The following is a 13,904-nucleotide window of genomic DNA, read 5'->3' as shown; positions in this document are numbered from 1 at the left end:
TCACATAAAATTTTTAAGTTTGGTTTAGTTTTTTTTTTTTTTTTCTTCTTCTTCTTCTAAACAAATATGCAATGCATTTGGCCTATATTAAAAATGTTTTTTTTTTTGTATAATGATAAATTTGACTCTCAAATTATGCAAAATGAGTCATTTTAACTCTTTTATTTTTATTTGAGTCAATTTGATCCTCATGCTATTTTTTATGATCAATTTGATCTAAATTTAAAGAAAATTTATTACATGCGAGCAAATCAAAATCAACGATAATTGAGATCATTCTGGATCATATAGAGATACAAATGAATAAAAGTTTTGACAAACTGATTGTGAATATATTTAATTTTTATTTTTTTATATTCATTTATTAAATTTAATAAAATGAAAACCTAACGTCATGACATTGATTGGGCTGGACCAAACCCTTGTTCGTGCAAACTAGACGAGAGAAAAAGAAAAAATATGTATTTTTTTAAAAATGTGGATGATTATTAATTAATCGATATTATCAATTATTATTAATCTATATTTTTTCAATACATCGTTAGCCAATTAGTATCATGTATAATCCACATGATTTCAGCTAAAATTTAACTCAGAATGGATAAATTTGCAGGCAGAAAAATTAAAACAATACACAATTTGGTAATTGGATATCAATATAAAATTTTTTAGAGATTAAAACCCAAAATAATATTTGAGCCTTAGTTCAGTTCAAGAACCATTTGTCTTTATTTAAACAAATTAATACATATATGAATTATGAAATATATTTATGTAAGATATTGGTCTGACAGATTGAGAAATCATGGTTCAATCTCCCCGCTCCTCGCTGCCAACGATTGTATGTTTGGTTTGGAGGAAAAAAATATTGGAAACAGACACAAAGACTTGGCTTCCAGGATTGAGTGAATGGCACCTAACATTTATTTAGTTAATTGAAAGTTATATTAAATAGCTTTCTCTTTCTTCCTTTATGTGAATCCATTCTCGGGAAAGTTTTTCACTTCGCAGATTCTCTAGAATTCCCAACTTCCCAGAAAAAAAAAAAAGCAATCCAGGAAAATAACATTCATTTCTATTCCGGGGAAGGAAACGAGAGAAATAGAATAACCAATTTTGAATATTTATTATGTATGGAGAAACGGTGAACTCAGTGTGACTCAGTAACTACACTCGTCATCAATGCCAAAAATTTCTTTTTTTTTATTAATTTGATTTAATTTTTAATTCTAGAATCTGGGTATTGCTTGTTTTGCCATTCTGTAATCTGGGTAATCATTATCTTTTGGGGGGTAAAGGTGGTTGTTTCAGATCCAAATAACGTGTTAGAATAGAGGTTTTGGTAGGTATTTTTCTTGTTTCTGTTTTATACTTTGTTAAAAATGGTGTCATTTTTTTCTTCTGAATGGGAAAAGTTGGACACTGTTAGGCATGGATTATATTTCCATTCAGAGCTAATCTTGGTTCTCAAGGGTCTGAAATAATTCTGAAGCATCAATGGCTAGGAGCTCGCAGTACTGGTGCAATTATCCTATATCTGCTCGAGTATACATTTATTCTTTTGAAGTTTCGTAGCTAGTTGATTTGCCTAAAATTTTTGTGCTCTAATGTCCGATGAAGCAGATTTCTGCTGTTGCATGGGGACAACGACAAATCATGCGTCGGTTAGAAAACGTTAATAATCTCCAGCATAAGAGACTTGGAGAGAGGTCTCAGCAAGCAAGTAAAAGAAGGAAAAACATGGTTGAGTGGTGCAAAGCCTATTAAAGTTCCTCGAGTTTTAACCACAGTGCAGTAAAACTTTCATCGCCTTCGATTGAATTTAAATTTAAATTTTAATGAAATACATTTAATATAAATTTTTATTATTTTTTTTAAATCACATCAATAGTAATTCTTTTTTTTTTTTCAAGCACATCTAACTTTTATTATTTTTTTAAAAATCAATCTCACCTCCCATCTAAATCAATCCTAGAAATCTTCCTAGAGGATTTTTAACCCGAGACTGATTCAATCCTCTGGATTGCTTTTCACATTCCATGTCCTTTTAAGATTTTCTTTTGTCCCACCAAGTCTTTTGCTGCATTGTTCTTCTACTCGGGAAAGACAGTGAAAGCCGAATCATTAAGAGTTACTGGGAGCAAACAACACAATGCTTTCAAGGTTCTCTTTGAGGGTTTGGTACCGAAGGGTGCTCTGGCAATTTCTATTTTTTTTCACTTCATGGGGATTTCTCCCCAGTCAAATTACGTGTTAGGACTTGATTGGGGCGAGATCCAGGAACCTTCTCAAAATTCGGGCACTGGGTCGGGAGTCTGGGAGCCGATTTCGACTTAGATTGCTGGCCCGTTTTGGCCCTTCCTTTAAATGCTCATCATGTTACTCTTGATCTGCACACAATTGACATTTGTTATTTGTTATCCTTTTTAATCAGAATATTTAACAAAGCATGCTTAAGAATCATTGTTGAGCATTATTCATTCAGGATGAAGCTACGATTGCATGGCAAGGCAGCAGGTTGGCTCGAGATGTAAACATTGCATATAATGACACAAGCCTAATAAAACGATTGGCCTTCCTTTGTGAAAGAGAGAGATTAGAGATGCTTATAATGCTACCAAAGTGAACAGATTGCACAAAATTTTGATTTAGTAATAATGGGTGAAACTATCTGCTACTATTAAGTCAACAAGAGAATGTTATAATAACCGACTAAATTAGAGTTGACATCGGATCAAGTTCGGAGTGGGTTTTGCTCACTCCGAATCTAATCCTACCAATTTTTTTTTTTATTTTTTTCATACTTAATCTTGATCCGATATTATATAAACTATATTCGACACAACTCGAAATTAATAAAATATTATTTTTTAAAAATATAAAATATTATTTTTTAAAAATATAAAATATTATTTTTTAAATATAAATATTTAAAAATATCATTGTATAAATATATATAAATAAAAAATTAAATAATTAATTAAAAAATAATTACCCATCACTGATGGAATGAATTAGAAAAATCCCATTTTTTAAATCCTAAATTTCCCAAAAAAATCTTATGTGTTTGAAGCTAAAATTAACCAGACTTGAAGATTTTCTTGAAGTATCAATATTCTATAGGCTACATGTCGAACAATTGATTGATAAATACTTAAATTATGCAGATGGATGATGCTTTGAGTCCAGATTTAAATAAGTGATTTACCTCAAAACATTATAGAAAGTATCCTCACGCGTTTACTAATAAGGGATGCTGTGAGGACTAGCATTTTATCAAGTAAATGGAGGTATAAATGGGCAACGCTCACTCAACTTGTATTTGATGAGAAATGTGTGATTTCTTGGAATGATCGATGTGAAGTTGAGGGTAGTCTTGTAAAATTTATCACTAGAGCTCTTTTTCTGCACCAAGGTCCGATTCGCAAGTTCCAGCTTAAAACTAGGCTCTTGCAATGCTGCCCGGATGTTGATCAGTGGTTACTTTTCCTTTCTAGGAATGATATGAAAGAGTTGGTTCTTGAATTTGCAGAAGAAGAGTGGTTTAGAGTTCCTTCTTGTCTTTTTAATTGTAAAAAGTTGACCCGTTTGGAGCTTTTTCGTTGTGAATTTGATCCTCCACCTAGTTTTAAAGGATTCTTGTGCTTGAAGAGTCTAAATCTTCACCAGGTTTTAGTTTCCCTGAAGCAATTGAAAGTCTTATATCTAGTTGCCCTCTTCTTGAGAGCTCCGCATTATCGTACTTTGATAGTTTATCTCTTACTATTCGCGCTCCAAATCTCAAGTATTTGTGTCTAGAAGGTGAATTTAAAGACATTTGTCTTGAAAATACCCCGCTTTTAGTTGCAATGTCAGATACTATGTATATGACTGATGACATAGCTGAACACTTTGAGCAAAGTTCAAGCTGCAATTTTAACAGGTTTCTTGGTGGTGTACCTAACCTTGAAAGGCTCATTGGGCATATATATTTCACAAAGGTAAAATTACATTACATTTCTACTTTGGTTTGTTAAGTTGATTTAGTTATACTTGTTCCATGGTACTGTCAGTTATATTTTCTCTTTCTTTAAGTATTTGAGCATAGGTGATGACCCTGGAAGACTTCCAATTACATATAACCATCTAAAGGTAGTTGAATTGTATCGAGTGAGTTTTGAGGATAGGAAGGAGATACTCGTTGTTCTTCGCTTGATTACTAACTCTCCTAATTTAAAGGAACTTCAAATTTCGGTGAGTGTTGTAGTTTTATATGTTCATTGGTGGTTCATATTGTCGCCTAGTTCTACTTTATACACTACCTTATGTTGAATCATTCAAGATCCAACCGGTTCTCTGTGCATTGTTTCCTTTAGGGTTCCTCAAACACATTAGCTGCTATTGTTGCACCTGCTTTGGATTTCTGGGGGGAAGAATGCCCTTCAGATTGCACATTTGAACAGCTCAAAGTTGTGAAGATGACAGATATGTCTGGTGCGCCTCATGAGATGGAGTTCGTCAAATTTCTTCTTGCAAATTCACCGGTGCTGGAGACAATGTGTATCTCACCTTGTGTATATGTCATGGATGGAAGACTGAATATGCTAATCGAGCTGTTGAGGTTTAGACGGGCCTCTGCTCAAGCAGAAATTTTATTCATTCAAGATTAAGCATTGTCTGTTTGTTAACAGAAAACAATTAAGTATTCCGCCCTTCCATCTGCTAAGCTCTTTTCTTTCTTTTGGAATCTCAAAGAACTCTTGGGTTTCAAATGCATATTTCGGTGACATTTTCTTTTGAAATGTGAATAATAATGTTATTGAGCAAATTGATATAAAGTTAAAGAAAAGTTTTTTTATCTGGATATCATGCATTTATAGGAAATCTTGGAAATAACCTGAAGAAAGGCAAGCTGTATATTTATGTCTACCATATTGTTTTGAGAATATGTGATTTTCTTTGAGAATCATGTGTAGTTCTGTTAGTATTTCCTCTTTTAGACTGAAACTTCTCTTTGTAAATATTATAGATGCCATCCCGTATACATGCATGCATAGATACATGCACATATATGAACTTACTGTTGTGTGTAAAACTTGAAATTTGGGATAGTGATAAGTACCACTGATAACTCTTTAAACTTCCTGTCCACGGCTGCATTAAATTTTAGGAGCAAACAGATTCATTTGAATAGGATTTTTATTACAAGTAACTCACAGTAAAACATCTCCAGAAAAATTCTTCACTCACCAGAAGCAGAAAATGTAACACTCAACCTAAATTTGTCAATTTTTGCTTGAATCCAAATCTTTACAATCAGAAATGAGACAGATTTAGAGTTTCCAGTATTACGATACTATACAAACGTTCATTTCAACACGTTCCTGTCATGGCTCATGAGATTCGTTTTAAGCTTTTTCTTTTAGACAATTTATGATTCTTTCTCCCCTTTCAAAGGTGCATCTCATCTTGGTCCGGAGAGCTCCATTGCTTGAACCAGCAAGGAAGAGTCATCGGTAAGATCAGAGTATCTCTCTGAAGAGGAGAATTCATTGGCTCTTGACCTGGTTGCTTCAGCTCTCTGAGATGCTTCCCACTTCTCAGCAAGTCCATCACCTTCTAGCATCCGAACCACTTCTGACATCTTGGGTCTATGACTTGGAAGGTATTGAGTGCATAAAAGTGCCACCTGAACCATTTCTTCAAGCTCATTCCTATCATAGTTGTTCTTCAGATCCTTGTCAACTAGCATCTCAAGTTTCTTTTCTTGGTGAATTTTTCTTACCTGCATGTAATAATAATAACCAACTACATCAGATTTCTGTAATTCGATACATTGTGAGAATAGTCTGACAAGTAAAATTTTTTTTTCGATTAGCTCACCCAGTCAAGCATGGCTCCTTTCTGGTTAGCCGTCTTCCCGAATTCGAGAGCCCTCAGTCCAGATATCAGCTCAAATAAAAGAATACCAAACCCAAAAACATCTGTTTTCTCAGAGGACTGCCCAGTTGATAGATATTCCGGGGCTATATGTCCCACAGTGCCCCTCACAGCTGTTGTAACATGTGAATCCCGGTGATCCAAAAACTTTGCCAATCCAAAATCTCCAACTATGGCCTCACAGTAATCATCAAGAAGTATATTTGCTGCCTTAACATCCCTGTGAATTATCTTTGGGTCACACTGCTCGTGCAAGTACAATAAGCCCCTAGCTGCTCCTAAAGCAATTCTTTTCCTTGTCCCCCAATCCAAGGCTGGTTTGGCTGCAAAGACAGAAGTTACAACATTATTCTCCGGTAAATTCTGGCTTATTTGGACATTTGAGATTGGTGACAAAATCAACATACATATGCATCTAGTGATCTGCTTCATTGCAATGATTGTTAGTACTTAGACTCCACAATTCAGGAGATTAAATCTCATCGTCTGAGTTATAAAGGAGAAGCAATTATTGCTGTTGCATTACCTTTGAGGCGAGTTGTAACACTTCCATTGGACATGTAGGGGTAAACTAAAAGTCTCTCCGTTGCTGTCATGCAAAATCCGTAGAGCCGAAGGAGGTTGCGGTGAACTGCTAGGCTTATCATCTCAACTTCAGTTTGAAATTGGATTTCACCTCCAATGGCATTTCCATCTTTAAGCCTTTTTACGGCTACTACTGCTCCATCCTGGAGATACCCTTTATATACATTTCCAAAACCTCCTTTTCCAACTAAGTTCTTGCTACTGAAGTTGTTAGTAGCTACCTGAAGTTCCTTGAAATGGAACCTCTTCAAGTTTCCAAGGCAAACTTCTTCTTGATGTTGTTCTGAGATGTTCAAAAGAAATGTTTTATGGAGACAAATTAGCCCTTTTTCACTAAAAATGTGCTTTTCTCATACAAGTACATTGATTTTTTTCAGTTTTCACTAACCGTTAACATCAAAGAATATTTGCTGGTTATGTCTTTGCCTCCACCAAAGAAGGAAACCAAAGCCAAGAATAAGTAGGCAGATGCAGCCTAGGCTTGAGCCAAAGGCTAAAGCAATTTTGTGTCTCTTGGATCGTCCAGAAAGTTGTGAGTCTATACAGAACAGAAATGTAACGTAATTTTTAAGTAGCTGTTAGGATACATATAAAAATCTTAAATTCTAGATAGGCTGACTCAAATCATGAATTTTACGCTAAAGTCAAAAGGTTGGTAGTTAATGGTTAGAAAAAAAAAGTAACACAACTTTTTGAACAGAACTTCAAGATTTGGACAAAGTGAAGAAACATTCAAGAGAATAGAATTGTTCTTACTTTGAGAATTGTTTAAGGAAAAAGACATTGGCATTGGTCTTGTTCTGGAGCAGTCTTGCTCAGTCCCCGCGGAACAGATCAATGGGTTTCCGATAATGCTGAATCAACTAAAAAATATGTAAGCAAATAATAAATAGACAAAAATTGTACTAAAAGCTATATAGTTAAATTTCTTGTTTCAGAGAGGGTAAACACAGGAAACAGAAGCTAACTCTAGGAGTAACATACTTGAATGTTTTTGCAAGCAACCCTGGCATTGGACCACTCAAATTATTGAAAGACAAGTCCCTGGAAAATTAGACAGATCCCACATATTGTTATAATCCTTACTCAGATATGAATCACTTTGGAAATGAAATAACTGGCATTCATAGGATTTAGAGAATTACAGGAAAGTGAGCTGAGTCATGTTTGCCAAGGCGGAAGGTATTGCTCCTGAGAGACTGTTATTATTCAGCCTCCTGATACAATTCAAAGGAAACCCCCCAACATCAGATTCAAACTGATTTAAGTAACGAACCATAGCAATATTTCAATATTTTTACTTACAGGTATTGCAGGCTTTTTAAATGGGTTAGAGTGCCGGGAATTTGACCGGAGAAGTTGTTGTTGGAAAGATCAAGTGTTTGAAGCTTCGGCAGCTTCCCTAATTCCGATGTTATATTTCCTGATATATTGTTATTCTGTAGGAGCCTGTAAAACTTTCCTTGAATAAGGCATTCTATCTAGCTAGAAACTATAAGCCACAATTTGTCTGATGAAGATTTGATACTCACACAAGCTGGAGATTTGTCAAGTTTCCGATGGTAGGGGCAAGAGTACCAGACAAATTCTGGCTTGGAGCTCCTCTGTAACAAAATCATTTCAACCACATCAGATGCTGTATGTCTGTATGTTCCCCTAGTCTTTGCCTGAAGTAGTAGAAATCTAACTATTCATCTTTTTCTGTGTATTTGTCAGTCATTTCAAGTTTGAACGAGTGTATATTGTGTTTGTGTTTTTATCTTTTACTAAAGTACCACTTACAGGCCAACGACTAGACCATCAGAAGAGCAAGTGACCATATCCCAGCTGCATGGATCAACAGCAGCGTCATCCCAATTGTCAAGAGCCCCATGAGGATCAACCAGAAAAGCTTTTATGCCCATTAAAGCTTGCACTGAAGAAAAGAAATTTCAAAAAACAACAAAAGGATCATTTCCTGTTTAAAAATTTCCTTCTTTACATACACTTCAACAGACAACCACCATGTGGTTCTTCCCAATGAGAAGCAAGTTCAAATACCTTCAAAGTTAACACCTTTTGGTGAAAGCAATCCACATGCAGAAGTCCACAAGCAGAGCAAGGCAACACAACTCAAAGCAAACTTCTCTTTTCTGAATTCCATTGCTTCAGTAATTGGAGCTCCAAGAAAGCAAGGTAAAAAGAAAAAAAAAAAAAAAAAACAAGCTTCTTTTGTATGAAGGGCACTAGGAAGCAGTAAGGAGCTGGTAGAAGTTTTGTAAGAAAAGATTCAAACGGAAGTAATGCTCAAGTAGGATTGTGTTGTTGTTTTGCAATGTTTACATCAAGCAGTGACAGTACCCATGGTTCCTATAAAAGAATAGAATCTCCACTCACTCTCATCTTCCTGTCCAGGAGCCAAGGAAAACCAGAGACTGATAGTTTAAAAAAAAGCCACTAGGAGAGAAGTAACATGCCTGTCACTGGTTCAATGAAAAGCAGAGAAGAAAGAATATATAAAAGCTAACATTCACCAAATCTAGATAACATCAAAAGCTGATTTGATAAAGAAAATTTTCTTTTAATCATCCATTTAATACCCCATTATTAACTGTTAAGCACTGTATATTTTAGTGTAATTAGATTCCTAATCAATTTTTAATTTTTGTTTACTAGGTGGGGTTAGGCAGGTTTTTCGTGTCAGATAGAAAGAACAAGTTTTGGGATTGCTTTGATTGGATTTGCTAACCTTCCACTGTGGCCTGTGGGGAATCCAACATTCCCTCAGGTTGACCATTTTCTGTTTAAAAAAAAATTAGTCAGAAAATTCCATCTCCTATTTTGCTTTATAATACTTATTAGTATAAAAAAGGTGAGAATCCCGAGGGGACTATGTAATAGCTCCTCGTGATATCTTTGTTGTGTGAATTATTTCACTCATTTTACTTTTTACTTTTTCTGTTTTTTTTTTCTTTTTTATGCATTGTTTTTGTATTGGGTCTTGTTTTTTTGTTTCTATTACACTCACCTTGTCTCCACACTCCACATTCAAAAGACTGCCCCATTTAACAATCCAAAAGCACCCAACTTTATAAAGCAAAAGCTGCTCTCCCTCCCCCTTTCTATGCATACATATACCTTTATTACTCCAATACTTGTTAAAATTGTTTGATAATTTCCATTTTTTTTAATATGAAATCTGATTTCTTAAATTTTACTTAAATTTCAACAGATGGCAATGGATCTACATCCATTGGCATCTGACGAAAAGCCAAGGGTGATAATGGTGCAGCCTGGAGTTGACCATTCTTGCAAAACAGAAATCATGATAGTCGAAGCAAAGGTTGATGATTGCTTATATTGGGCCACGTGCAATGGCTACCCACAGTGTGGTTGACTTGATCTTTACAACATTTTTTTTCTTTTTTTCTACTTCGGGCATTAAAAAAAATAATCTAGGTGAATGCAATTTCATGATCATTTTAGCAAAAGCAAATTTGATCGGATGGTTATGAGTAATGATCAGACACAAAGGTTTATTAACATAGAATTAGAACCTGACAGCTTTTACTTGAAGAACAATGTCACAACTATAAATAATGAAAAAGTCTAATTCAAATCAAACATCAATCCAATATTTGTATGAAAAGTTTACTGATTGTGCGTTTTTACCCAAATGTAAAGCCAACAGGTAGAAAAACAGAACTTGGACAGCAGGAGTTGGGGTTTGAGTACAATTTATGCCATAGATACTAGCATTTTACCACCACTGCAACACTTCAATCTTGTGTTGAAATAAAATTATAAGATTTTTTTATCAAAATGAACAATATTTTGATGTTAGGTGAAGGTCTCCACAATCATGAACCTCTGGGATACATGAAAATTGCATTCCAACCACAAAGAAAATGTGTGACTTTGACATGAAGATTCAAGTTAGATTGAAGGGTTCAGGATTGGGTTCCACATTTTCTCCCCACCTGACAAAAGGGACAATTACCAATTTGATTGAACATCTTCATTTTGTTGTCCTTACCTTAATAAAACCAGTGAATTAAAGACACAGTTGCAGTAGTTGGATATATATGTCTCTCAACCACTGAATAAACATTCCTCTTTGATGGATTCTTGATATATATACATATTTTTTAGTATGACAAAGATACTGGGTTTTTTTTTTTCCTGTCATTTCCTCTCATGCTTTGGCTCTATTTCATGCACTTATTTTCCTACCACTGTTTGCTCATTTTGAGCTCTGTCACCTTGGGTTAGGAAAACCTTTGGATCTAATCAACAAAAGAAATTCCCAGGCATGGGTCATTGAGCCAAAAAGGAGTCAAACAAGTGAGATTAAATCAAAAAAGAGGAAGTTGACCATATGATCCAAAATGAAGAGGATAACCCAAATGAGTGGGAAATAATTGCTTTTTTTTTTTTTACCACTAGGGTGTGTTTGAATTGAGGGGCTGCAACTCTCTTTTGAACAATTTGTACATACCAAAGTCACATGAATTTGTCCCTTAAAAGGCAAAAAGAAGACAGCATAAAGCCTCCAAGATAGTTGACACGCCATAACCCCACCTTGTTTCCCCTCAATTCACCCCCCCTCCCAACTGAATTTCCCCCTTCCATCTTCACTCTCCATTTTTTTGCACCTAGTTCAGAGAATTCGTCATATCGACCTTTTTTTTTCGAAAAAAAGTAACCGCAGTCCGAGAAGGGAGTGAAATCAGCTTTATTGTCTTGTATGTTCACTGCCAAAAATATAACTTTTATTGATGAAATTTTCTACTAGTAAAAGTTAATTCTTCGTCAATAATATTTTTACTAACAAAATTACTTATGAAAAAATTTCGTTAGTAATAAGTAAGTCGATAATGTTTTTCATCGGTAAAATTAAATTTTTGTCAGTAATTATTGACAAAATTTTTTGTTGATAAAAAATCATCGGATAATCTGTCAACGGTGCCAATATTTCTATTAGTAATTTATCAGTAGTAGCAAAGTCACCTAGACAACAGAAGTTAAGTTCTTATTTCAACATATCTCAGAACAAGCTCAAGCACTTCTTATTTTGTGAAATTTCAACCTAATCGATAGTATTATATCAACAAATTCAAGAGACCCCCAACTCCAGGAGTTATGCAAAGATTCATGTACAAAGGGCAGAGTGATCAAGTGCAGAATTTACTAGTTCTTCTCTATTAGAAAAGTTGGGCCAAATAGAATAAATTCCATCTCGGAAAGGCGCCCTTTAAAAGCTTAGGATGCCTCACGCAAGCCATACTTTTTTCTCTTATGGTTCAGGCATGTCCTTTTTATATTCACTAAATTCTTAATACCACCCAATGTAAAGAGAAGAGAAAGCAACGGTCATCTGCCACAGCCACACCCCATCTAAGCGTGTACACGAAGCAAATATGAACAAATTTTGTTATCTTCGTATTTGTTTGTTTAATTAACGAATTCTTAAATATTGTTGCTCATGATCATTTGTTAAATTTAATAAACGAACAAAGACTGATCTTATTCACGAATTATTTATCAAACGCTCTATTCTTGTTTGGTGACTTAGAATGTTATTAAGAAAAAGGCAAAGCAATTTTTATATGTAAACTAGCTAATGTACAGCCATTGCAGTGGTAACAAGAAGTGAAAAGAAGGCAGGGTTAGGGAACATTTACTAATATACAAGATTGGTCCCATTTATAGCCATTTTGATGAACAAAATTGGCAAGACTCCGATACCAACCGGACACTGTTGAGTCAAATCTATGTTTCTGCTGTTTGTTAATTAATCTGTTTAATTTCTTGCTGGGAGTTCACTTGAGTTCATTTGAAAGTAGGGATGGCAGTCTAAAGATGTCTTGTAGACCAAATCACTGTTTGTAATGATTTGATTTAACCTCTTTTAGAAGCATTAGGAAAGAAAAAAGAGTAGCAGCATCAAGATGCAGACAAAAATAATTGAGTCATAAAGCAAACAAACTGATAGAAAACAAAGATCTTCACTACATATAATTAACAAATGAAAACAGTTCACTGTTTATCAGCAAAGGATAATGGCACCCTGGAATCCATTTGTCATCTTCCAATTATAAAGAGAATCCTGGAATGGAAGTACTGCAGCTGATGGAGTTACATGACTCGTGTAATCCACAAATTTAATTTTATATGGATTTTTTGTTGATTCAACATTAAATTGATGTAACTGGTAATCCGATTTAGCATCACTAGGGCACATATGAAAGTTGCCCCCAGTGGCCTTTTATGAAAATCGCTTAGAATTCTTGACAAAAACAGTGAAAGTAGATCTGTCACCGTTGGAGAAAATTGAGTAATTGACGCCTAAGACTGTGATTGAAGTAAACTTTTTTGTATCAGATTATTAATTGATCGAATGTGGAACACAACTGTCAACAATCACAAATCAATTAGATCTCCTTAGATGTGATATAGTAATATTTGATTATAATTCAGGGACCATTTTTGACATTATCCTGAAAAAATTGTTCAGAGATGTTCCAATCTTGATAATTTGAAGGGAACCCAGTACAGAGAATGATCTACCAAGCTTTTGGCTTCCAGTGGTTTAGCTGAATAGATTGATCCATGGTTATATTTTCCTATCAATGCAAGTGAAGCCGCAAAGATTGTCCAGATAATTGGGACACAATTTTAAAAGCTAGACGGTCAGTCCAGCATGGTGGATTCAGGTTCCTTTTGAAATGCCATTCTATTAGCCAAGTTCTTCTAATCCAACTGTGTCACCACTCACCTGCTTCATAATTCTCAGGTCATACTGGCTCCATTCCACATCTGATCTTGCAAAAACTTCATATCAAGGAGTAATGGTGCCTGAATTTGGTTCAGAAATACGGTAACCACGATTGGTGCATCTAAAAGGATATGGACAGCCCCGATCCTGAAATCACTGTCTGAATTTAAGCCAGTCTGGTCCAAACTTATAAAACCTAAAGGTCTCCTATTTGCACATTCAAAAACAAGGGGTCAAACACCCAGTTGCTTTTCACCAAGTTACTTTGTGCTGTACCAAGCCACTTTCTGCCCAAAGCCTGTTTTGAATTAAACTACTCAATATCAAGCATGTCATCAATCTGAATTGCTTTCTTTACTGTATATGTGAATAAAGCAGCATCTTTCCCCGGTCCCCTCAACGTCAAAGGCAAGAAGATGGACAGAGGGAAAAGATTATACTCTTAGTTTTGATTAGTCTAAGAAAAAGCAACGCAACAAAGTTTGATTGGTTCAGATTTCAGATACTTCTCAAATTTTCCTCATTCTTCCTTGCCTAAGACACTTTTAGTGGGTTCAGTTCAGCCAGCATAAACAAACAGGAATGTCCTGATACCTCCAACACTGGTGAGATCCCAACTTAATCACTGACCAATGGCATTAGC

General features: G+C 35.0%; 2 protein-coding genes and 1 pseudogene across 2 annotated transcripts; 2 read left to right on the top strand and 1 right to left on the bottom strand.

Moving 5' to 3' along the window:
* The first annotated feature begins 2,486 nt into the window (after positions 1-2,486).
* On the top strand, positions 2,487-3,798 carry LOC149519383 (F-box/FBD/LRR-repeat protein At1g13570 pseudogene; annotated as a pseudogene).
* Positions 3,671-4,649, top strand: LOC111287068 (F-box/FBD/LRR-repeat protein At1g13570-like). The gene is made up of 3 exons (XM_022877274.2): positions 3,671-3,980; positions 4,075-4,233; positions 4,356-4,649. Exons 1-3 carry the CDS (start codon positions 3,849-3,851, stop codon positions 4,647-4,649), a joined length of 585 nt encoding a protein of 194 aa, XP_022733009.2. The 5' UTR covers positions 3,671-3,848.
* A 511-nt stretch (positions 4,650-5,160) lies between these two features.
* On the bottom strand, positions 5,161-8,973 carry LOC111287067 (protein CLAVATA3 INSENSITIVE RECEPTOR KINASE 6-like). The gene is made up of 11 exons (XM_022877273.2): positions 8,545-8,973; positions 8,287-8,419; positions 8,037-8,108; positions 7,810-7,953; positions 7,650-7,721; positions 7,489-7,548; positions 7,261-7,358; positions 6,893-7,042; positions 6,446-6,787; positions 5,863-6,242; positions 5,161-5,764 (listed from the first exon to the last, which is right to left on the bottom strand). Exons 1-11 carry the CDS (start codon positions 8,645-8,647, stop codon positions 5,444-5,446), a joined length of 1,875 nt encoding a protein of 624 aa, XP_022733008.1. The 5' UTR covers positions 8,648-8,973; the 3' UTR covers positions 5,161-5,443.
* Between the last annotated feature and the right edge of the window lie 4,931 nt (positions 8,974-13,904).

Source organism: Durio zibethinus, chromosome 4, assembly GCF_047325235.1.
Source record: "Durio zibethinus cultivar Kanyao isolate XHJ-2024 chromosome 4, ASM4732523v1, whole genome shotgun sequence".
Classification (NCBI taxonomy): Eukaryota; Viridiplantae; Streptophyta; class Magnoliopsida; order Malvales; family Malvaceae; genus Durio; species Durio zibethinus.
The sequence above is the reverse complement of the archived record's forward strand: the minus strand, read 5'-3'. Positions and strand labels throughout refer to the sequence as shown.

Bases quoted from the DNA above. Each gene is read 5' to 3' on its own strand.
- LOC111287067 (XM_022877273.2), bottom strand. From the start codon at position 8,647: ATGGAATTCAGAAAAGAGAAGTTTGCTTTGAGTTGTGTTGCCTTGCTC. The intron at 7,549-7,649 runs GTAATTCTCTAA...CTAATTTTCCAG, and splicing joins ATGACTCAGCTCACTTTCCT to GGACTTGTCTTTCAATAATT. The intron at 7,359-7,488 runs GTATGTTACTCC...TAGTTGATTCAG, and splicing joins TTGCTTGCAAAAACATTCAA to CATTATCGGAAACCCATTGA.
- LOC111287068 (XM_022877274.2), top strand. From the start codon at position 3,849: ATGTCAGATACTATGTATATGACTGATGACATAGCTGAACACTTTGAG. The intron at 3,981-4,074 runs GTAAAATTACAT...TCTTTCTTTAAG, and splicing joins GGCATATATATTTCACAAAG to TATTTGAGCATAGGTGATGA. The intron at 4,234-4,355 runs GTGAGTGTTGTA...TGTTTCCTTTAG, and splicing joins TAAAGGAACTTCAAATTTCG to GGTTCCTCAAACACATTAGC.